This window comes from Scatophagus argus, chromosome 4, assembly GCF_020382885.2.
Source record: "Scatophagus argus isolate fScaArg1 chromosome 4, fScaArg1.pri, whole genome shotgun sequence".
Taxonomy (NCBI): domain Eukaryota; kingdom Metazoa; phylum Chordata; class Actinopteri; family Scatophagidae; genus Scatophagus; species Scatophagus argus.
Window position 1 is genome coordinate 6,283,361 of NC_058496.1, and position 24,309 is coordinate 6,307,669.

The window sequence follows — 24,309 nt, forward strand, 5'->3', positions numbered from 1 at the left end:
TACCAGATTATTTTTCCTGCAGAAAATGACTGTACATTAAGTTCTCCTTTGCAGCTTGTCACGCGTCCCATCCCAGAATAACCGAGAGTTACATCGAAAAGAGTGCTTCCCTCTGAAGTGAACACATGTTTTCATTCATCATGTGGGCTTGTGAAATTTATATGAATGTGGCAATATTTCAGGCTTCACTTCCTCATTAGAACATCAGATGTCATGTCATGTAGATGGATTAATCCATGAGGATTCCCATGTATTTAGCGTGTGATGTATTTCTCACATGGCTTTGTTCTGCTTACACACTCATGACTGGGAGTTCAGCATTTTCTCCTGATGTTAACTCGGAGTCTGTCACATCTAATTGGTTTCCTGAACGATCCGGGCAACTTGTGTTGAAGAAAAATCATTCAAGTCCTGTTCAGAGGTTTGCTGTTGTGATATGAGTTTATTGAAACAGGGCACAGCTTGTAGACACAGACCTGATTTGGTGAATTGACCCACAATGACTTAAATGTAAGCACTTTTATACAGTAAATTAAAGCAGTGATCAGAAGATAACATTAGGCAGTGACAGGAAGCAATATAACTACAATTAAAGCTGCAAGCAGCGTTGAACGGACCTCCTCACCTCCCACACATGGACAATGATGGGGTAAAAACCTGATAATAATGAGGTAGTACAGGTGGATGTTTTCAGAATATTACTGGCAACTATGCATTAGCGTAATACCTTCAAAAACCGTGACAATTCTGGGAAGCCAAAATTGGGAATTACCATAATTTAATACTGAAAATTCACCACACTTGTAGTAGTTTCTGTGTAATAACCACGAGTCAGCCTGCCAAAACGATGACCTGTTTCCACTTCATTTCAACAAACATAAGAGACACAGTGATTATCTGGAAACAGCTGTGCCAGTTTCTGTCTACAGTTTCTCCAATACATACAATTGTCTTTGTAGGAAGCGCAAACAAACCCGTAATTTCAAATCAAAATGTTAAAATAAAGTTCTGTGAACATAAATGTCTTGAAACTCAAAGAATTTATGATGTAACGTAAAATGTTTTGTGTGCAGTAGTTTCTACGGCGCAGTAGTGCTATGAGGCACAACACTGTACTGTACTCTCTATTTTGTTTCTTTTAAATTATAAAGTAATAAACTATATGAGTCTACATGGGGTATATCACAAGAAACCTTTATTACTGTCACACTTTGGATGTTCTGTTTGGTGTGGGGACAAGATCAGCAACACCACAAAATGATTATTGTTACACATATTAGTTTCTCATTTGACTGCAGGGTAAGGACAGACTTCCGCTTAATGCCTCAGCATACCAAGACATCTTGGACAAGATTAAAGATTAAAGATTAAAGTGACATATTTTGTCATTGGAGGGAACTCACTCCAACGAAATTTGTTCTCTGCATTTAACCCACCCAAGTGACGTGCACACACACACACAGCAAACCCGGGGCAGTGGGCGACCGCGTGCAGCGCCCGGGGAGCAGTGGGGGTTAGGTACCTTGCTCAAGGGTACCTCAGCCATGGACACCGGGACGGGGAATCGAACCAGCGATCCACCGGTTACGGGTCCGACACCCTAACCGCTGATCCACGAATGCTGTGCTTCCAACTTTGTGGCAACAGTTTGTTGAAGGCCCTTTCCTATTCCAGCATGACTGAGCCCCAGTAAACAAAGCAAGCTCCATAAAGACATGGTTGGATGAGTTTGATGTGGAAGAACTTGACTGGCCCACACAGAGTCCTGACCTCAACCCCATCCAACATCTTTGGGATGAACTGGAACGGAGACTGTGAGCCAGACCTTTTGGTGTCTGTTGAGTGAATGTAAAAAGAGCAATGAAGAAGAAATGGGTGGTTTGTCCAAAATGAATTTGATAGCTTTAAGGAGGGAATGTTTGGAAAGGTAAGTGTAGACAAATTTCACCTGTGTAGGTATTGATGTATTATAGCTAATATATTACATGTATTACCACCATCACCTGTCCCCTTGTTTTGATACACATCTGTTAGACCCTAAAGATTGACCTGGACCAACCCTGCTCATTTAGATTTAGATTATTTCTGTACTGGAATTTACTAAATTTATTTATCATGTATTGTTGTAATTCTCCCTTTGTAAATTCTCGGCCTTGTTGTTGTGATAAAGCAGTAGAAGGATTTCCATTCTGAACTGAGATGAACCATCTCTCTCAACATGGCACCATATTGAAAAACATGAACAAAGTGCACTGCCAAACTGAAGAAGTTACCCAACAGGAGTGTTAATATGTGCTGACTGGCAGATTGCCTCACAGGCCCAATTTACATTAGTGTTACTTAAAATTCAAGGCAACTCTCAGGACAAAATGTTCTTATTATTTTGCGTAACCTCTTGTAGGGTCTGTTGCAGTCACTCTTCACAGACAGATGGTGCGCAGTGTCCTCTTTCAAGGTATCCATATTAGGGCTGTCAAAGCGTCAACGCGTTAAACGGTAATTAATTAACGCAGCTTTCTTTTAGTGAGCAACAGTTAGATAGCTAGTGAGCAACGGACTTATAGCAGTCATAGCAACGGAATAATTATTATTAAAAAAAATATATATAAATAACTGCGCAATAAAATTAATTAACATATGTTGCGTTAACGCGTAACGTCTGATGTTATCTGATGATGAACCGAAAGGGTATAGTTCAAAGACACTTTCAGTGGGAGTTAACTTTAAACAAAACCGGAAACGTCTTCTACAGCTTCCTCATCCAGTTTTGCGGACTCTGTAACTGTACTTATACCAGCTTGACAACTCCCTTCTCCCGATCTTCTCATTGGCTGCAGAGTTGCGGTCAGGTGGAGACGTGAGTCCTGGTGCGTATTTGGTGATCAAGGGACTCTGAAAACTCGAGTGCGCTGCTGCTGCTGCTGCTGCTGCTGCTGCGTGTACCTCACTGCTCGACGCCGACCGATCCGTGGAAGGGATGGCAAACTCTAACAGACCCACCACCGAAATTAGACACGTCTTCAGAGGAACATTTATTCACTCGACCCAGGAAACAGCGCTGCAGGTCCTGGAGGATGCGCTGCTGGGAGTTGATACACGTGGAAAGGTTTGCCAAAATATGTAAAACAGCTTTTGGTTTTGATTTAGAAGCATTATAAAAAAGCTATTTATGTTTTTTAAAACAAAACATCTGACTCATGCGTTTGCGTATGGATTGTTTGTTACCGAGGAATTTATAGGTTAAAGAGTATCTTTAACCCTGATCCTTGCGGGAAAAGGTTAAATTTGGGGCACCTTGGTATAAAAGATATCTTGTAAACCGATAATGTGTGAATTTGACACTTACTTTGACCTCCTACAGTGAGCTGTTGCTGAACAACTTTAACAGTTTGGCCCCCAATAAGCTTTTACACACAAAAACCCGAGTGTGATGAGTAGAGAGTCTGAAGTAGCCTCTCTAAATACAGGAAGTGGGACTAGAATTCATAGGACATCCTTCAAACATCCGGAGAAAAACAGTCTCTCCTACTCTGCTGTAAGCAGAAAGGAAATACATCATGTTGATATTGTGCAACTTAGAGGCATGACTCAAGTCTGCATATGTGCACAGAAAGGCTGCTGAATGCATGACTGCTATTGGAGAAGCTGTAGATGACGAGGAGGAGAACCCGAAGAGCTAGAATTGAGCTTATATTCATCTCATCTCAGTCTTGCACGTGCAAACACTTGTCTGGAGTCATGTTTTATTCCAATGACTGATTTCCATTCTGTCATCAGATTGCTTTCATTGGGGAAGGTGCAGAGCTAGACAGACTGTCTCAGACCTTTGGATTCAGTCCATCTGAAATCACTCAACTGGCACAACAGTAAGCTGAATATGTGTGTTTATAACATTTTGCAAGAGTATTACAGGGTTGGATATTAAATGACTTGGTACATTAAACTCTTTAAACCATCTTAATGTAAACCATGAGTGTGCATCATTTCATAATTTCTTGGATGGGCCATAAAGACAGAACTGTGTATTTAAATCATCTTCCTGGCAGTGAGTTCTTCATGCCCGGAATGGTGGACACCCACATCCACGCGTCACAGTACAGCTACGCTGGCACAGCCCTGGACATGCCCTTGCTGCAGTGGCTCAACACCTACACGTTTCCTGTGGAGTCGCGCTTCAAGGACTTAGAGTTTGCCCACAGGGTCTACACTCGGGTGGTGGTGAGTTTGCTAGTGGCCGTCAAAATCTGTACAGTTGCTGTCAGTCACAAGGTGTGCCTTGTGAACTAAAAACACGACCTCTGTGACACACTGAAAGGTTTGACGTCTCCTCCATTGTCACACAGCTTTAGAGAAGGGTGTGGACACAAATGTGCTCTAAATCCTGTAACATGAACTCTGTCCCTCACAGAAAAGGACCCTGAGAAATGGAACAACCACCGCATGCTACTTTGCTACTATACACACGGATGCCTCTCTTCTGTTGGGCCAGACTGCAAGTAAGAAGTCCTACACTCAAACAACCCGTATATTCTGGTCTTCATAGCAATCTGTATTATAAACTGCAGATCAAAAAGTCAGAATGTAGAGAGTGTCCTGAGGCAACACAGTCTTAGTATAGGCAATAATAATGTAAAATATCCAGCTCACAACAATCACCTGAGGTCAGTGGTTGTTGGAGGTGACTGAAGGCTCCACCCTGATGATAAATGTAGAAGTTACTGCAAAAGAAAAGTCAGCAAAAATATGGGAAAATTCTGTGTACGTCACCCCACTAACAAAGTCACATTATATTCACAGTGATGTGGCGCACAAAGACAGAGAAGTTGAGTCGACGCTGTCTTGTCTGACTTATTCAGACCGTATAATCACTGTTGCCTTGTTTGACTGTGGTACAGAATACAATGAGACAAATTAATCCCTCAGATTAAGCCCAATAACTGATGATGTGTTTGTCTAAATTCTGTAAAGACAGAACATTCCTGGTTTCCTGATAGAAACACACTTATTTTGTTCACCTTTATGGCTCGTCCTTATCATCTCTTGGTGGTGATGTTATGTAATACTGAACATGTGCGCACACACATCATGACTGATTCAGTCATGCTGACTAGAGCCCTGGAATTGGCAGTTTCACCCAGTAATTTTGTCCTGTCAGGGTTGTTGAACCCTCAAATTTGTCCTCTGAGCAGCAGTTTCATTTCATTAAAAAAACCAAAACAAAATGTTATTTGATGCAAGTGTATGCACATGCACACACCCTCATGCTTAATTATCTGTAGTGTGTTGAATTTATCAGTTTGCAGGATTTATTTAAAGAATAACGAATGCACACACACTCCAGTGTCCTGTATTTTCTCAGCAGAGGCGTAGTAACATAAGATCCAAAGTTCAAGGTGCATATTTGCTGCCTGATGTCACTGGAAATTGTTTGGTCACAGTGGCACAGAGCTCCCACAGTATTCATTCTGCAGAAAAGAGTTGCTGTCTTACTGTTATATGTGATGTTTTTGGATTAATATTCCTGCTGCGTTCAAATCTACACATTTTACTGCTGTACTTGTTTATGGTCAACCTCATTTTAACTACTTCATATATATATAAATACTGTAAACACCAAATTTGGAAACGGGTATGAAAAAATGTCAGTGTCATCTAACTAAAACTGTAGGACAGATGTAGGAGTAAAAAGTGCAGTATCTGCCTTTGAGATGTGGTGATGTGCATGTATGAAGCTGCATAAGAAGCAAAATACTCAAGCAAAGTAAAAGCACCTTGAGTTTGTACTTAGTACAGTACTTGAGGAGTAAATTTACATTCTATTACTGCATATGACATGGGTGAGTGTGATCTCTCTCAAGTCCCCCCTTCATGCAGTCTAATTATGATAAAGGTGTAATTTGTCCAAGCATAAAGAGGGGAAACAAAGCAAACAGTAGAGGACTGTCTGTGTTCGCCCACACTGTCCTGAGGAGCCCTTTAATCAGCCCAAGCTAAGTGAAATCACCTGTGTGGGTTTGCCATGGGTGTGTGGGACCTTCAAAGTCACTGCTGTCACTGAAGTTTACATGCATGTCCATGCAGGGCCTTTGAAGGAAGGAAGGGGATAGCACAAACAGATCAGTCAATGTAAGGACATTATAATTGAAGCTATGTGTTTTTGATTTTTTGGGGGGGTCTTGCTGCTGCTTTTTGGATTCTATTTGTTGATCTCTGATTTATACCTCCGTTGCAACAGTTCAGCATTAGTTGTATTCTTGCAATATTTCTGAGAGGGCAGCAGCAAGTCTGTATGACCTCACGGATGTGCTTTTCAAAAGTTAGGTTTGAGTCAGCTTATCAGTTAATGTCTAATTGTGTTGTATTTTTTTTGGCGTAAGCTCAAAACCCAGTTAACCAATTAGGCTACAGTTTTCTAACAGATCTTCCTACATAAGCCAAGTACATGAGGTGGAATCAGTAAAACAAACTGACTTAATGGAGTAATGTTGGCTCATATTCTTGTTACTCAGCCATCTTTTTTAATGCAGATGACTTTGGACAGCGTGCCTTGGTGGGCAAGGTGTGCATGGACAGGAACAACTCGGTGAAACATTACAAAGAGACCAATCAGGAGTCTCAAGAGGAAACCCGTCGGTGGGTATCAGCTGTTTAGTATGGTATCGAGCACGTGTGCTGGAAGGCTTTCATGCATGTGTTTCCTTTAGCTAAACTTTGTGCAGTAGATTTGTTGAAATTACATTCAAATCGACTGTATATTCAAACCGGGTATGAGGCTTCTAGGGAGTCATATATATCTCTCTGAATGAGGAATATGCCATAACCCTTGTCTGTGCATGTCTTGACTTCTCTGTTTGACTCTTCCCCTTAGGTATTAACTTCTAAACACGCATATGCGACATACAGAGAATGTGCATCTGATTCTGAAGTGATAACTGCCTCATAAACTTCTCTCTTTTTGTTGCTACAAATACATTTAGAGAAACATTTGCAGCCACAATTTTGGGCCTTTTGAAATTTGTAAATGCAACTGCCACCAAAGTGAATAACATCCACTGTTTTGTATCCTCAAGGTTCATTGCAGAGCTCTTGAACAGAAAGGTAAGATTCTAAATTAAACTTTGTAAGGTCTGTTTTTTTTCTCGATTTTATATCCTCCATCCCATAATCCTTTTTTCTTTTTTTCCCTTTTTCTTTTCATTTATTTTTTTGGGTAGTACCCGCTCGTGAAGCCAGTGGTGACCCCCCGCTTCGCTCCATCCTGCTCAGGAGCCTTGCTAGGACAGCTGGGAGCAATCGCTAAGAATAACAACCTGCACATTCAGGTGAGCTCACTGTGGCAACCAAACAAGCCTGTCTCTACAGGGTACTGTTGCCATAGAGATCGTCTGGTGCTGGCCCCGTGGGGTTTTGAACACTGAAATTAATATACACAAACAGACTCTCGCACAGTTTTCAAAGACTTCAGCTGTCAGAGAAGGATGAAAAATAAGTATTGGTCTTAGTTAACTTTTAATTGTGCTGCCACACCTCAGGCTGTCTACAGTTTTTGTCAGCCGTCTCATATTTTCTTAATGGTTGAATGTCTGTACTTTCTTTTTTTTTTTTTTTTTTTAACTCTTCACAGAGTCATATCAGTGAGAATGTGGAGGAAGTGAAGCTGGTAAAGGAGCTGTTCCCTGAATCAGAGTCTTACACAGACATCTATCACAAATACAACCTGCTTACTGACAAGGTAAGGATGCAGTCTCTCTCTCTCTCTCACACACACACACACACACACACACATTGTTGAAAAATACAAATGTGGATAAAAATCCTGAACATGGTTGAAGTTATCTGTGATGACGACAATGATTCACAGACAGTGATGGCCCATGGCTGCCACCTCAGTGATGAAGAGCTGGATCTGTTCCGAGAGACAGGAGCCTCTTTGTCTCATTGTCCCAATTCCAACATTTCGTAAGTGTCTGGTTCTTTTTCTCAAGGCAAATCCCATGAAGATTTGAGTAAACAGTCGCTTAACAGAAAAATAAAACAGTAATTGTGACCATTGTTTCACTGCATTAATCACCCGTCCCTCCCCGTCTGCCCAGGTTGTGCAGTGGAGTGCTGAACGTCCGCAATGTCCTGAAGCACAAAGTGAAGCTGGGGCTGGGAACAGGTGGGAGCAGAGCATCTCTCTGCACGTTTTCACCTCTGTGTGTCGTCAGACCACCTCTGACCAAGTTTGTTATTTGGTATCTTGAGTGGGGCCTGCTGTTATATGCATGTTTCACAGCAGTAGGTCATTTTATTGTTTTAGTGCTTTAGAGAGTGCAGTCAGCAGAGAGACGATGTCTGACCATCAGGTGATCGCTTCCTTTGGATTTTGCTGGATAGAAGTCCATTGAGGTCAAGGGGCTTTCAATTTCACGCCTCAGAGTCACAGAAATCTGTCAATTTGAAATGCTTGACTTGGCATCAAAACCACAGTACATGTTTATGAGTGCTTGTGCTTGCATGCTTGTATTCATTTGACCCACCTCGTCTGTGCTTGTCGTGCTGCATTAGATGTGGCGGGCGGCTACTCGGCCTCGATGCTTGATGCTGTGAGGAGAGCTCTGGACACGTCCAAAGTCTTGACCATCCAGGACCCAGAACACGACACACTCACCTTCGAGGAGGTGTTCAGACTGGCCACACTGGGAGGCAGCCAAGGTCAGACACACAACTCAGCCGTCACTGCGAAACAGAGGTCGTATTGTGTATGAGATATCAAGTGTTGGGTCTCTTTTTATTCTCCACCAACACGTCTTGTTGAAGTGCCTTTGCCCAGTCGAAGTCTTCAGAGCTCTGCAGCAGAAAACCTTGATTCAGTACTGAAGTAGCTATGGGAAGATATTTTTAATGATGACTGATGTGAATATCACATGAGGGGAGGGAATACAACAGCTTCTTTTATGGTGTGTTTTGTCTATAGTCTTGTCCCTGGATGACCAAATAGGGAACTTTGAAGTGGGCAAAGACTTCGATGCCCTGAGGGTGAATGTAGCTGCTCCCGATGGACCCATCGACCTGATCCAGTGTGACGGACCAAAGGTTGGCAGTGGGCTTCTGTTTCTGTCTGTCACACAATATTTCATGTCAGTGAAATGCTAATTTATCATCATTTCAATTTCAGATTCTTGTGGAAAAATTCTTGAATTTGGGTGAGTGTCGATTTCAGTTTATCTGTCCAAACCTTTCAGACTCTAATGTGCCGTTCACCGTTTACTTAATGTTTGTCTGTGTCACTTCCTCTTTGACAGGCGATGATCGGAACATAGTTGAGGTGTTTGTTGCCGGTCGGAAGGTGGTGCCATTCGCAGAACCAACGCTCTAAACTCTTCATCTCTTCCAGACCATCTGAGAGATGCAATACGTGCAGCACATGAATGATCGGCTGGAAACACCCCTTTTGCTGCACCGTTTTGCTTTGAAGCTAAGACAAATATGTTGAAAATGAATTATCATCGTGAAATTCAGTGGACAGAACAGGCGATGATTGTCATGCGTGACTTCTGTCAGCTGAATCAGTCTTCTTTTTTTAACTCTCTCATGAAGATTACTGGGCTTCAAAACAGGAAATAAGGAGCATGTTATGTTTTTGTGTGTGTGTGTTTGCATATTCATGCACCAGCGCTTGCTAATTGACAAGTTATTTTTTAATGCTCTCTTTGCTTGGATGCACATTGTTGTAGTTTTCGTCTGTTTGTTTGTTTTATTAAGTCGTATGGGTGATGGTAGCCTCTGGAGTTTGCCAGTCACAACCAGTAGGGGATTTAAGGGCTTATGGGTGATGACACCTTCCTTGTTAACTTGCTAACTGTGTTGTGTATTGATAAGTCAGTGGTGCTGTCTGTGGTGCTAAAGTATCAGATGGATTTCTAATTGTGCCTTTATAATATCCTCTAAACCAGTGATTTCCCCACCAGGGGAATCACTTGCCAAGAGCTGCCTGGAAAGACTTTAAAAAAACAAAACAGAATTTATGCTTTGATTTTAAAAAAGCAGAACTACATATTGAGTCAGCTATAACAGTTGATTTAGTTGTTCTTGCAACTAAAGGTTATCAAGCAAGCAGAGGACATGAATCTAAAAGACATGGTTAAATGGTATGACAGGAATGACAGCAAGTTTGACCAGACTGGCCTGAACAGTTAATCTGATTAAATGTAGAATAACATCCAGTTTAAAGTTAATTCAAATGCACCGATCTGGAGCGTAACTGATGATGTTGATGAACGGGTACTCAAGCTGATCAGACAGGAGGGTCGGGAAGGTTGGGAACCATATGTACTATAAATACTCAATTCTATACTATATTGTAGCCTTTCTAGTCCATATAGTTTTGGCATCTTCACAATCAAAGTGATAATTGTATACACAAAGCTCCCAGTAGAAGTTCTGTAGTATTCCTATTATATTTTTGTGATCATTCTGTGGCGTCTGTGCTGCTGAAAATACACCTCCAGTCGAACTCACCTTTGTACAAAATACTGTAGCGGAGACGTGACTGCAGTTTTTACTTTAGATGTTCGGGTTATGGTTGCATGCTTCCATCAGGCGTCCCGAAAGTCTCCTCCATTGGAATGTGTTCATATCACGTTGCGCTACCTCAAGAAATTTAAAGCAGACAATCATCCATAAAGTTAAGTGACATATTAACATAGCACACTGTGCTGAAGGCATAAAGACGTTTGATGCTCAGTGTAGCCGCAGTTTCTGGTCTGAGAACAGCTTGACGATCTCATTTTCAGTGCTTGTGTAACTATAAAATGCGTGACTTGAGTTATAATCAGTTATAGTCAGTTCAGTTTTTACACTGCACACTCCACTGAGGTGTTTAAAATGATACTAGTACATGATTATAGTATTTTATAGTATTCACTTGAGTTGATTTGACTCATTCCGTTTTTATTTTGTTTCAGAAGGTCAAATTGCAGTCCTCACTGTGGTGAAACTGGAGACTCATGACACAAACTCAAACAGAGTGGAAAGTTAAATTGTACTTAACCTGATGTCTTATTATCCAAATCAGTTATTCATCAATTTAAACTGTTTTGCTATTCAGACAGTTGCTTTTTAATATTCACTCAAATTAAATAACATTACAAACTGCCTTACAAGATTTTGGGAAATTAAGGGAAATCAAATGGACTCTTTGCAGAAAATGTTTGTCTTTATAATGTATGTAAAAGACAAGTTTACTTTTTTAACTGAAATATAGCCAATTTCTATGACAATATATCCCTCTATGATACCAGACTGTTTATGCTTAAGGCTGCCGAACTCACCGATCTGTCCCATCATGGATGCTTGAAATAAAGAACATCACCACGCCTGTTTTGATTTGTTTGTGCCGTTTATCTCTCGTGTGGAGTCGTTTAACGTGTAGCTACTGATCAAAATATAAGTATTTGCAAAAGGCCCATTGACCCTTCCACCAACACACCACACACCTACAGCTTCTTTAATAGGCAGTCTTCACCATCTGGGCCAGACAGCTCTGAGACAGGGTGAGACAGGGAGAGACAGCTATTGCCATGTCCTCCTGACAGGGAGGCCTCTGCTCCACTTCAAACAGACCATTACAGCATGTGATGTGAGGAAACTTTCTTTGGAATTGCCCTATAAAAAGTCCTACAGCATACCATCTTCAACCAACCTCAGTGGGTAGAAGTAAAAATAAAGCCACCCAGGATAAAGACTGACTGTAGCTTCGGCAAAGGTAGTTTGCCAGCCGGACTTAGAGCACAGGAAAACTATCCTCTCAAACCTGCAGCAAAACTAGGAAATAAGACAGCATCTATCTAATTTGTTCATATTTATTTCCAGTCCACATGCTTTCATATTTCTCTTCTTTTTCAAATGATAGAAAAACTATTTAACAAGGACTAATGGCTTGTGTGTGGGCGTGGTGTTTTTACACTCTGTGTAGCCGTAAATACTGCAGAAACTGAATTTGAGATTTGGATTTATTTCTTCTAATTAAAATTTGGCCTATAGGGAAATGGCTAAGTCACTTTGTATTCTTGAACTCAAAAATTTTAAATTTCCATTTCCCGTGTGATAGTTTACATGTATTTGTGGTTAAAAGAAGAGACTTTATGTTGATTGTACGTTGACACAGTGATCTCAAGTAGTGGTCTCATCCATTTTTCTGAAAATGGGAGAGAAACCTATAAAATCCACTAAGACTTTACTCTTTGATCCTCGTGGAGTAGCTATAAAAATAGCCTATGAACTTCCCCTGGTAACCAAGTCTGTTGTCTTTTGTTTTCATTTTGCATAAAACCAAAGTATGGCTTCATACCGTTGAAGGTAAGTGAGAAAATATGTATAATCATTATATAAAAAACAATGAACATTCAAAGTCGCTGTGGATCATTAAGCAAACTGTTAGTATAAACCGTGTTTGAACTTCATATCAGCCTTTAAGGAAGCACATTTTTCCCCAGATAGATTTATTTAAGGAACACTTTACCCCCTCAGGCTGTTTACGGAGTAAGCAATCAAACTGCCAATAGGCATTTGTAAATTCTGGTATTGCTTGAATTGGGTTTGAGATCACGTTTGGGGTTCGAGGTTGCCCTTCCCTTGGTTACAGTCAACAGCCAGCACAGCCTGAGAGGAAGTCGTGCCTGAGAGACCAAACCCAGGGCGGTAATGTCCACTAGACAACCAGGAAGTGCTGCTTCAACGTAGAGCAAAGGTTGTTACAGATTTCTTTTTCACACCGCTGTTTTATTTCTTATTGAGCATTAAAACATTTAATTGATTTGGCAGGTAGGTCACAGCATATTCCTTCTTTATCAGATATTACACACGATGCACGTTAATTTATGTTTCGCTCTTTTGGCCTGTCTCTCTGTCGAACTGACTCGATATGGGCCAAGTTGTAGTTGTGAATAGTAAATATAAAAGTTAGGTAGCATGGTCTGCTGCCTCAAAAACTGAAACAATGAAAGGAGGGGAAAACTGGTCTTTATGAACTCCTTGGGACTTTGATAATTTACTTTTATGATATATTTGAAGAAGATGGTGATCACAGCATGTCAATTCCATTATATGTATAATAGTCTGTGCCAGTGAGTCTTTTATTTTTGGCTTGTCTCCCTTTGAAAGAAAAATTAAAAGCCATACTTTCTTTTTTTCTCCCTTCTCTCTCTCTCTCTCTCTCTCTCTCTCTCTCTCTCTCTCTCTCTCTCTCTTTTCCTTCTCCTTCCTGTCAATCATCAGATTTTTGGTACCCAGCAGCAGGGAGAAGCCTCGTCATCACACAGAGCCAGCTGCCCGCCTAGCGATGCCTCTCTTTCGGGCTTTGGGTGGCGGTGGGGCGAAGGCTCGGCCTGGCCAGAGCAGGGTGAGGAAAATGAAAATTAAGGGGAGCTGTGGGAGGACAAATGAAGACGGCGATGTCCTCTCATTGAAACGGCTGTGTCTGCTGAGCCTCGCCGACAACATGAAGGAAGTGTGGGTGAAAGACTATGCTGACAACTACCTGGATCATTATTCCTTCAGACACATAATGGGGCCTTTCAGCTTGCTGCGTGAGTTTGTGAGAGCTGATTTAACAGATAATGATCATGTGTTCTGTTCCCATCGTGCAGGTAACAACTGAACAAGTTAGAAATTGTCTGCAGATGTTTTTCTTGAACTGTTTGCTCACGTACACTCACAGGTGTGCTTGACATGTGCCTTAATCTACATATTTACACTGTAATCAATCACTTCTAATCCAGTTCTAACGTGTCCTCGTCTGTCTCTCTTTCTGTCTTTTGCTCTCCGTGTAGCGGGTGAGCTGGTTGAGGAGCTGACATGTCTGCTGTGTGCCAGAAAGCAGCTGTCCCGGGCAGCCCTTCATCTCCTTCTGGTCCCCCAGCTGCGTGGCCTGTCTCTGAAAAGGTGTCCCGGTTTGGTCACCTCCGCCCTCTGTCCCCACATTGCTGCACGTTGTCAGGTCAGACAGGGAACGGTCTCCACGTCTCATTTATATTATATTCAGGATATTTCCCTGATGATGGTGTGTCACACAAACTCACTGTAAACAGCAGTGGCAGATACAGTTTTAAAATCTGATTGTAAGAGTTGATTTGTTTCTTTTGATATTTTGTGTGCAGCCAATTACTCCTCAGTGTCTTTATATTTCCTACTTTTCATCTCAGGGTCTGTGGAGTCTGGACCTGTCTGGAGCGCAGCAGCTGCCTTCAAAGGTCCTGTCTGAGACCCTCTGCAGTCTACCTGAACTGCGCTCGCTGTCTCTGGCTGGCACACCTTGTGACAGAAGTGTAATCAAGACAATTGTCCATCGTTGTCGTTTGCTGCGCCATCTGGATGTATCCCGCTGTCATTTCCTTTCCCCTGCTGCATTACTTCTTCTTGGAGGTGGGGCTTCCCTTTCGTCCTCTGGCTGTCCTTCTGGGTCATCTTCCCCTTCTCCTTCTTGCTCTGCACCTCTGTCTGTGTCCCCCCTCTGCAGTCTGCTCGCTCTGGATATTGGATTTGGGGAACAAGAGGGAGACCCTGTGGCGGCAGCAGCTTACCTCCTCCTCTCTCTGCCCCACCTGGAGAGGGTGGCCCTGGATGGCCTTACTCAAGCCTGCCGTCTCATCCTTCACAAAGAGTTTGACCAGACAGAGGAGTTCACTGACCGAGAAGGAGTTCCCAGGCTGGCAGAGGTGTGGGGGGAGTGGAAGCGCAGGAAGGGCATGGACAGTTTTAGGAAAAAAGGAGAAGGTGCATCAGCAGATGAGGAGGATGAGAGCATATTGTTTGAGTGTCATGGTAGTGAGAGTGAGGAAGATGGGAGTAGAGATGAAGGGCCTAGTTGCTCTCAGAACCAAGCAGGGGAACAAAGGAGGAGAAAAGATTCATCTCAGTCGGGTGATGAAGGCCTGGTCTTGCACCTAAAGGACGTCAAGGCCTTATCATGTGACTCCCTGTACAGTTTAAGTTGTTTATGTCCCGACATCCACTACATATCTGTCAGCGTCGATGATTATGAAGATGCCAGAGGAAGAAGTCAGATGTCTCTGTTAGCTGCAGACCTCCAGGCGTGGTCAGGCCAGCTGCGGAGCCTCTCAGTACACCACATGGGCCCCCTGGTGGATGTCCTTCCTGCCCTGCAAGTTGCAGGCCCGTCTTTACTCTCTCTCACCCTGGAGGGGGTGAAAACCAGCCCTTACTCTCCTCTACTGGAGGTCATCAAGGCCTGTCCCAGGCTCAGAGACCTGCTCATCTCTGCTGAGCCTCCTACCACGGCACAGGTAGAGGACGCAGAGGAAGAGCAAGACGAGGAGAATCAGCGGGATGATTTGGATCTTCCACGACTGCCTTACCTCTGCTCTCTCACACTCAAGTAAGGCTACTGTTGAGCCTTTATTTGTGAGTCTTGATCAAAAAATGGCCAACGTGGTGGATTTACTGTTACCTGCAGATGTAGTCGTGTATTTGATGCCGCTGTGCGTGCTTTGCAAGGGAACTTTGTCTTTTAGCGAATACACAATCAGTAAAATACAGTTTAAATGCAAACAGTTTGTGTACAAACATCGACCCTACTGAACAAGCCCCACAGAAACTGTCATACATTTGACCCTGATCCCTGGCCTCGCTTGGGTGGTTGGAAAGGGAAGTAAGAATCAGAGACCATTACTGTTTATTGTTAGTACTAAAATAAAGAGAATCTAATCTGTTCATAAGAGCAAACGGAAGTGGTTGTAAATAAGGAACTACTGACCTGCAGCTGTTATTGTTTCTTTTCATGGCTGTCTTTGTGCCATTTGTCAGCAGCACTAATAATGTATGAATATATGTTTTTTTATTTCTTAGCAACTCAAATGTAATTTTTTCCAAAGCATATTGAAAAGGGGATGAGCACTAATGTGTGTGTTTTCCTTTCACTTCCTAATCTTCTTCATCTTTGTGTCTGTAGATTCTCCTACGAGCACAGCCAAATGAAGCCTGTCATGTCCTGGATGTCCCTGAGGAGGGTGCTCAAGTGTCTCCTGGCTGGTTCTCCTTTTCTGGAGGAAGTGTCTCTGGTTTCCCTGCCATGCCCTCTGAACGGTGTTTTACAGGATGTACTGCGCGTAGCGAACCAGGACTGGTATAAAGACTTGCTACCCAAGCCGCTTGGACGGATACAACACATTGAACTTCCGCGGACAGATGTGAATACGAAGACAGTGAAAAGTATAATCGAGCGGAGCAAAAGACTCCAATACGTCGACGTGTGTTACTGCTGGCAAATCAGTCAGCATGAGTGGCTGGACTTCAAGACGTTCAGTAAAGTCAAGGTTGTCTGGCTGTAGTGAGGAGATGGACTGCTTCCGGTCCAGAAGCAATACTAATGAAAATAAATATACACTACACACTTTTTTACATTGTGCATTGCATTCATATCTCTCATAACCTGACACAGGCTGATATTATAGACTGTTTTTGCACTAACAAATTGCACTATGTTCTTCATACTTATCTTGTATCAAAATGACATGCTCCTCTAGTGCCTTGAATGAATTGCAGATTGTGTCCTCTGTACTATTTTAAATGAATCTTTTTACTGTCATGTTTTTCTAAGGCATTGATGAATTGAATAGATAACATGTAACTTAGGTTTGAGGAACACTCTGGTGTTTATATCTTGTCCTTTCAGCATAATTCACCTAGGATATTATAAGGAGTGCATTTGTAGAGTTTTGATTTCAAAACTGACTGAAAAGAAGGCAAATTGCTTTCTGTTTAAGTGCTATTTCAGTAGTTTGGTGTATTGATAGTGATTGTGCCATTGCAGCACCAAAGAAGAGAACATCGTAAGATTAGGCCGAAGCACAGCAGACTGAACAAAACTGCATCTAATCTGAAATTCACATCATGCCATAGAGCTGCATCGCTATGCATCACACCACTGTAGTAAAATGTAATGTAAGATAAACCAATGTATACAAATAAAAATATATAATAAGACAATCTATGTGATAATTTGAGACATAAATTAATATCGGTAATACATAAAACAATACTTTGGACTCTTAAGACGCACAACAGGAAGAGTAAAAGTGCAGAAAAGGCGGATATATATGATCTACAGCAGTTTATTAGGTTACTTGAGAGAAACTGGTGGATTGTCGTGTTGTTTGAGCCCGGCCCACATTCCAGCCACCAGATGGCGTTAATGTGACCTTAATCTTGGTTACAACTCACTGTTAAATGAAAAAGAAGAAGAGTAGCGCTGGGCGGTTCTCCTGTTTTGTTGCTTGCCGTCCGGCCAACGCGGAGGTGCAAAGCAAACACACTCTGGCCGGGCCCCTCACGTCACTCGCCGGAGACGTGCCACATACTCGCCTGTTAGCCAGCGGTTAGCATCTGGCTGCCCTGAAATGCGTTTTTTCCAGAAATGATGGAGGCGCCACTGTTTTGTAAGTAAGTATGGGCGTATTTTAATGCTACGAACGTATAACCTCGATGTGTTTATCATGACGTTGAGCAAAATATGTCAAATTTAGATCTTTTAGCTTGCTGCTACAACCAAACGTCTAACGTTACGATAGCCCCCCCCATACACATACACACACACACACAGACGTGTCAAAACACTCACGTTAGCTAAGATACCTGCTGCATTCTTAATATTAATGTTTCTCTGCCGGCCTTCCAGTCTGTCTCTTTTCTGTTTACATTTTAAATATGTTAAAATTGCCCCTTACGCCGTCTGTAGATGACAGTTATGACACAAATGTTCTATCCATGTTCACAAGTCAGAACACTTCTTCCAATGTGAGGCCTTACTCAAATAATGTTAAAATGTCCGATATTTTCTCCCGAAAGATCATGCTGATAAGTGAAGAAAACGGGATGGAGACTCGGAACAAGCCCTTCAGCAGACTGATTCTTGTTTCATAATAAGCACACCAATAAATAGAAGACAGTCTGCATCATGGGAAGGTTTGTTTACTGCCACTTGTGGATCTGTTGACTGATTTGTGAACTCATAAGTGTGACATATCTGCTCAGACTCCCCTTTCTTTAATCTGTTGACAGGATCAGCTTTTCATGCCTTTTCCCAGCCTCATGGCATTTCAGCCTGCCATCCCAGGTTCTTCCTCGGCTCCTGATCCCTTCCCTCAGACAGCTGCTCTTCATCGGCCTGGTGCTCTGCCTCATAGGACTGCTCTACCTACTGCTCATCACTGGGAAGGGACACGCCAGCTGGATCAGAAAAGAAAATCACTTCCACAGGTAAACTTAACAACCTCTCTCCCAGTGCTTATGTTAAAATGGGCACAAGCGATGTTCTGAACAATTATTTGTTGTCCAAAAGGCACTTGGCAAGGGTGACTGATGTGGATGCGACAGATATAAGCAATCCCAACCTCAACTACGGCCTGGTGGTGGACTGTGGCAGCAGTGGCTCCAGGGTGTTTGTGTACTGCTGGCCCCGGCATAATGGTAATCCTCATGAATTGCTGGATATACAGCAAATGAGGGATCAACACAGCAAGCCAGTTGTCATGAAGATCAAACCAGGTAAGAAGAAGAAGAATTACGGCTGTTTCTTTATTGACTCTGAATTAAATGTAATGTAAGCTAAATTTGCTCACTATAAAACAATGTGTTTGGTTTGAATATTTTTCCCTTGTAGGAATCTCTGAATTGGCTAAAACACCTGAGAAAGCCAGTGATTATATCTATCCACTGCTGAGCTTTGCTGCCCAACACATCCCCAAAAATAAGCACCAAGAAACACCCCTGTACATCCTGTGCACAGCTGGAATGAGAATCCTTCCTGAAAGGTACAGTTGGGCTTAATGAGCATCGTATTTAGCTTCTCATGCAAACTTGCAGTACCTTCAGAGGCCCCAGATGTAAATAACTGCAGGTAATATTCAAACAGCACAAAGTTACACTGAAAGCTAAAAAGCTTTGATGTTTAATATGCCAGACATTTTTTTGTTTGATCTCAGTCAACAAGAAGCACTTCTGGAGGATCTGCGAACCGACATCCCAGTCCACTTCAACTTCCTCTTCTCTGATTCCCACGTAGAAGTGATTTCTGGAAAACAGGAAGGTGAATAAAAGGAGTAATGAAAATAGATGGGAATGACAGTTAGTTTGCTCGACTAAAATGCATTGCAGCTTTATTAGAATTCATGACTTTATAGAACATTTTGATTATAATATATTTAGTGCAAAAAGTGAATCATCATTTCTAACAAATTTGCATTTGCTAAGTTGCAGAGTAGAATCTCTTCTGTATTGCGGACTCTAATTTAAAATTTGTGCAAGACTGCAGAAGGTGGTAAAAGTTGATATATTAACTATTTTCATCGTTGGCTTTAGGTGTCTATGCATGGATTGGGATAAACTTTGTCCTCGGACGGTTTAACCACGTGCACAATGGTAAGCCCCAAGCAACAGTATTTCAACAGTGTGTCATTTTAAAAAGCAAATTTTGGTTTTGTTTTTTGCCAATAAATGGTTAATACGATACGTTTTGACTAATCAATCAACCAGTTCCACTCTGCCACAAAAACAACTATGTAGTCACACAATAATAACATGAATAATGACAAGGCTCCCTGCCTGACTCTATCACTCAACCTTCCAAGATGGGGAAGCTGTAGTGGAGGTACATGTCCCAGGCAGCGATCAGCAGGAGGCGCTGGTGAGGAAGAGGACTGCCGGTGTCCTGGACATGGGCGGCGTCTCCACGCAGATCGCATACGAAGTGCCCAAAACTGTAAGCTTTGCTTCTCCACAGCAGGTTATTATCCACAACCAATTCTGTTTTTGTGCTGTCTTTGTTTTTTTTTTGTCACTCACCCTTTGTTCTTCTCCCTTCTTCCAACCTCTGTCATTCCCTGGTTAAACCTGTATCCACCATTTTTGTCCGGTGGAGATGATCTACTCTCCATTCATCACTATTGAAGGCACACTGTAAGCCTGCTGCATGACTCCATAGCAGGATTTTTGGAGTGAGAACATCAGAAGTCATTTATGCAGACAAAGCCAAGTACAATGGGAGTTGTCCATGTCAAGAATTCTGTTTGTTTTGTAGTGATTTCATGTAAAGTGACAGGTTTGACATACACAGCTTGTCATCTTAGTTCTAATTGTTTTTTTCTTCCCACCACATGATGTTCACTTGAATTTCCACTGTCATCTTGCTAAATGTTTCAGCTTTTGTTCTTTGATGTTTTGAAACACATAAAACTGGACATAACAGACGACCTGCTATAATAATCTATAGTGATATTTTTTATGTCACCACTGCTGCCATCTGCAAATGTCAAACCCATGGTATGGTGGCTGAGAGAGCTCAGCGCACTGCAAGTTAAGAAAAAATTCCTGATGATTTTTACAACGCATGAGCCAAATTTTAGAAACCTGACATGCATACGACACAAATACACAAACGCACTGCAAATACTGCAGCATAACATATTACATAAACGTTGCAGATGAAGACAATGGAGGTTCTTTTTCATCATGAGGACATTAGTGCTGAAAATGGCTTGAGCTTGAGTTTGTTTCAAAAGGTTCGTGACTCATGATGTGACTGAAGTCTGGTCCGTGTATCATCCATTTATGTTGCCCGCTGACATCACACTGCTGCTGTACTGTGCACATGTGTGTGAAGTGACTGCCACACCCACCTGTGCGCTATTGAAGGCGTTTTCTTAAGAAGCAGTGCGTTGAGTTCTCTCGGCCACCATAACAGAAGCTTGTCATCGTTCCCAGGCTGATTTTTTTTTGTTTGTTCCCTAGGAGGAGGTTGCCAAGAACTTACTGGCCGAGTTCAACCTTGGATGTGATGCACATCGCACAGAGCATGTTTATCGTGTTTATGTGTCCACTTTCCTGGGTTTTGGAGGAAATGCAGCACGCCAAAGATACGAGGAGAGCCTCATCAGAAATACTGCCACTCGAAACAAGTGAGAGTGGCAGCCAGAACGATTTGCTTGAGTCTCATTTTGTTTTGCGCTTTTTATTTACACTGCATTGCTGATTTCTCCAGGCTCTTCGATCAGCATACCGGTGAGACGGCAGAGTCCCCTCTCCTGGACCCTTGTCTGCCCTCAGACCTGCAGGATGAGATCGGTCCACCCACACAGAAGCTCCATCTGCGAGGCACAGGAGACTTTGACCGGTGTAGAGAGGTTCTCCAGCCGTTCCTCAACCGCACCAACGAGACCCAAACATCCCTCAGTGGGGTCTACCAGCCGGCTATTGACTACAGCAACAGTCAGTTCTACGGCTTCTCTGAGTTCTACTACTGCACAGAGGATGTGCTGCGCATGGGCGGGGATTATAACGCTTCTAAATATGCCCGGGCTGCCAAGGTAACTGCTGCATAGAGAAATCACATCTGCTTGTTGAAGCATGTCAGATACATCCTCAATAAGTAACTCATTATAGACTACATCTTTCAGAAAGCTGCATCTAACTTCCATGTGCAGTTAAAATGCTGTCAAACAGCTAATCATCACACTGGCTAGTTTTATTTCAGAGTTTTGAACACGGTGTTTTCTTTGTCAAACTGTTTAACGTACCATTTGAAATAAGGATTTTAAAACAACCCCACCTTGTGTGTTGATGTAAAAGGCAGACAGCAGTTGATTCAGGATGGTTCTAAACCTTTGAAAGCTACTGTAGTTTTAACAGTATAGTTATTTGAGATAAACAGTTTAATGCACTATTTATTGGTGTTTTACTATTGGAAACATTACTAATGCCATCGTTGTCATTTACAGAGTTACTGTTTGACCCAGTGGAAGACACTGAGGGAACGCTTTGACTCCGGCCTGTATGCCTCACATGCTGATCTACACAGACTGAAGTACGTCACGCAGGATCAACAAACTGCTGTTTAAGGTCCTCTAATGAGTTGGTCACATTCTAAAAAAAATGATCCATTTATCAATGGCTTTATGTTTACGTCTGCAGGTACCAGTGTTTTAAATCAGCATGGATGTATGAAGTACTGCACTCGGGCTTCTCTTTCCCAACCAATTACAAAAACCTAAAGACTGCTCTGCTGGTCTATGATAAGGAGGTCCAATGGACTCTTGGAGCTATTCTTTATAGAACACGATTTCTGCCTTTGAGGTAAGTTAGATTTCCTCTCACACATGTCACTTTACTAATTAAGCCTCAAGTAATGTTAGACGGTGAAATCTCTGTTCCTCAGTATAAGTGCAGGAATGATTGATTAATCCTCATAGCTATCGTTAACAACACTTTCTCATTCTGAACACCAGTGAAGAGTTGAAGCAGAGCCAGTGGCTTTTTGTTGCATTTAGCAGCCAGAGATAAAGTAAAGCTGAGCAATGTAACTGGTCTCGAACATTTTACCAATTTTTCAAGCTCTTGATCGTGGTGATTAATGGACTACACTTGGAAAAAGGATTCATATGTCAAGATAAGTTCATATGTGGCGTTAAAGGTGGAAAACAAAGACGTGTTCCTGACCAGTTTAGTTTGTATAAGATTGCAGTTGGGCAGGTTTGAGCTGAATGACACGTTGCTTAGACGAGAAATTCCTCCTTTCTGCTGCACAGAGTTAAGCCTTCCAAGAACTGAAAGATCGGGATTCTTGTTAGACCAAACTTCCTTATATCTTAACACGTGATGAACCGGGCTCTGAACTGATTTGCTGTGTACATTTTATCTCTTTGTTCAAAGCCGGTGTAATATGTGTGGGGCTTTTTTTGTTACCTCTTCCAGGGACATCCAGCAGGAAAGTCTGAAAGGAGCACACTCTCACTGGCGTCACAGTTTCTCCTTTGTCAACAACCACTACTTATTTCTGGCTTGTTTCTTCATTGTGTTGTTGTCCATTATGTTGTACTTACTGCGACTCCGCCGCATTCATCGGCGCTCAGCCCAGCGCTGCTCCCCCTCCTCTGTACCGTGGCTGGAGGAGGGCCTTGACTCACCCACACTCCCTATCAACCTCTAAACTTTGTAGAGCATAAAGTCTGGACAGCACGTCTGGACGTTTCCAGTGCCAGTGTTCACTCCTTTTCTTTCAGAGGCTCATCTGCTTTTTCAGGGGGCTTTTGAAGGCTGCTACCACAAAAGCGGAGCTCCTCCCTACAACAAGTACAGTAGTGAGAATTGGAAGATTGATCTTATGTTGAGTCTGCAGGCTCACCTGAGCTCATGAAAATGTTTTTGTTCAGGACTGACGTGTCTTTATTTTCCTTAACTCATGTTCTTGCCAAACACAAAGGTACTTTGCTTGCTAGCTAATCTTCTGTACTCAAATGAATATGTAGTCCGTACTTTGATTTTTCTCCCTTTCTTTATGCCTTTTCTAAGTATATGATCATTTTTGGGGTTTTTTTTTTTTGTTTTGATTTTATAGTTGTCAAATGGTACAAGCACTCTCCATTTCTAAAGAAACCTCAAATGCAATACGATTTTTAAGTAGTGGACAGAGCACTTTGTAATGCAGTCAAAATGCTTTTCCCAGCTGGAATTGTCTTTCTTTTTTGTTTTTCTGTGTGCGTGTTTGTGTGTGTCTTTATCAAATTGTTATGCCTCAACAAGACAAGTAGCCTTTTAAAGGCAATACCAGTGCAATACATGTCTTGTCACTGTTGGGGCAAGTCTCCAGAACACATCTGCTCTTTTGACAAGGGTATCAGTTTCTCTTAAAGCCCTGCTGACAGTCTTGTGTTGGGTCATCTGACTTTTAAGTTGGATACCGTTGCATATATTTACGTTGGGCTTCATTTTTGGAAGCCGTCATATCACTGCTGTGAGGGGATTGTAAATGAGAAGCCCCATTATTTATATGAAAATGGTCCTGTGAAATGTTTGCACAGATCAATGTGAAATACATGTTATCACATTGCAATTCAGTAATAAAGGTTTTATGGTATACGTGTCTGGCTCTTTATTTACTGGGGAGATTAGACTGAACACATGGTGTCTTTGTCTTGTTCTTAAAGTATAACAAAAGCACCAACCTCTCTGTCTCTGAGAAGTTGGTTTGAAGCATTGCATGAGTGCTTCCGTCAGTTGTGATAATCTACATGCAGCCTCTCATGATCACGCAGACTGCACAGGTGCTGTCACATTTGGATGGTGTGTCACAGCTGTGCAGAGGCATCCTGAGATAATTGTTAGATCACCGCCTGTAAAAGTGTTTTCATTTGCACATGTAACCCAAGGCGAGGCTGCTGGTAATGGAAATTGGGCAAATGAGATTGTAATAATTTAAACTACATAGCGTGAGAGTCATGAGTGTGGGAAAAAATGAATGAATGTCTTCCTCTAAGC

General features: G+C 42.2%; 3 protein-coding genes across 8 annotated transcripts; all 3 read left to right on the plus strand.

The window, feature by feature from the left end:
- Nucleotides 1-2,691: 2,691 nt before the first annotated feature.
- gda (guanine deaminase) lies at nucleotides 2,692-11,364 on the plus strand. The gene is made up of 14 exons (XM_046387121.1): nucleotides 2,692-3,106; nucleotides 3,778-3,866; nucleotides 4,047-4,218; nucleotides 4,409-4,496; nucleotides 6,528-6,633; nucleotides 7,071-7,098; nucleotides 7,215-7,322; nucleotides 7,625-7,732; nucleotides 7,862-7,959; nucleotides 8,094-8,161; nucleotides 8,551-8,697; nucleotides 8,960-9,078; nucleotides 9,161-9,188; nucleotides 9,288-11,364. The coding sequence occupies exons 1-14, from the start codon at nucleotides 2,978-2,980 to the stop codon at nucleotides 9,359-9,361; spliced, it is 1,362 nt and encodes a 453-aa protein (XP_046243077.1). The 5' UTR covers nucleotides 2,692-2,977; the 3' UTR covers nucleotides 9,362-11,364.
- Nucleotides 11,365-12,118: 754 nt separating this feature from the next.
- si:ch211-214j8.12 (uncharacterized protein LOC100000539 homolog) lies at nucleotides 12,119-16,989 on the plus strand. 4 transcript variants are annotated; one of them, XM_046387119.1, is made up of 5 exons: nucleotides 12,119-12,807; nucleotides 13,279-13,571; nucleotides 13,815-13,981; nucleotides 14,187-15,379; nucleotides 15,953-16,989. In XM_046387119.1, exons 2-5 carry the CDS (start codon nucleotides 13,325-13,327, stop codon nucleotides 16,329-16,331), a joined length of 1,986 nt encoding a protein of 661 aa, XP_046243075.1. In that variant the 5' UTR covers nucleotides 12,119-12,807; nucleotides 13,279-13,324; the 3' UTR covers nucleotides 16,332-16,989. The 4 variants fall into 4 exon arrangements, with proteins under 4 accessions (XP_046243075.1, XP_046243076.1, XP_046243074.1 ...); XM_046387120.1 differs by having other exon boundaries at nucleotides 12,119-12,733; XM_046387118.1 differs by having other exon boundaries at nucleotides 12,121-12,807; nucleotides 13,261-13,571.
- A 252-nt stretch (nucleotides 16,990-17,241) lies between these two features.
- entpd4 (ectonucleoside triphosphate diphosphohydrolase 4) lies at nucleotides 17,242-23,910 on the plus strand. Of its 3 annotated transcripts, none has more exons than XM_046387122.1 (13): nucleotides 17,242-17,442; nucleotides 17,848-17,964; nucleotides 18,061-18,258; nucleotides 18,341-18,546; nucleotides 18,662-18,812; nucleotides 18,984-19,087; nucleotides 19,360-19,419; nucleotides 19,629-19,783; nucleotides 20,788-20,954; nucleotides 21,038-21,362; nucleotides 21,774-21,859; nucleotides 21,967-22,128; nucleotides 22,747-23,910. In XM_046387122.1, the coding sequence occupies exons 2-13, from the start codon at nucleotides 17,957-17,959 to the stop codon at nucleotides 22,979-22,981; spliced, it is 1,857 nt and encodes a 618-aa protein (XP_046243078.1). In that variant the 5' UTR covers nucleotides 17,242-17,442; nucleotides 17,848-17,956; the 3' UTR covers nucleotides 22,982-23,910. The 3 variants fall into 3 exon arrangements, with proteins under 3 accessions (XP_046243078.1, XP_046243080.1, XP_046243079.1); XM_046387124.1 differs by having other exon boundaries at nucleotides 19,629-19,759; XM_046387123.1 differs by having other exon boundaries at nucleotides 17,242-17,438.
- The last annotated feature ends 399 nt before the right edge of the window (nucleotides 23,911-24,309 follow it).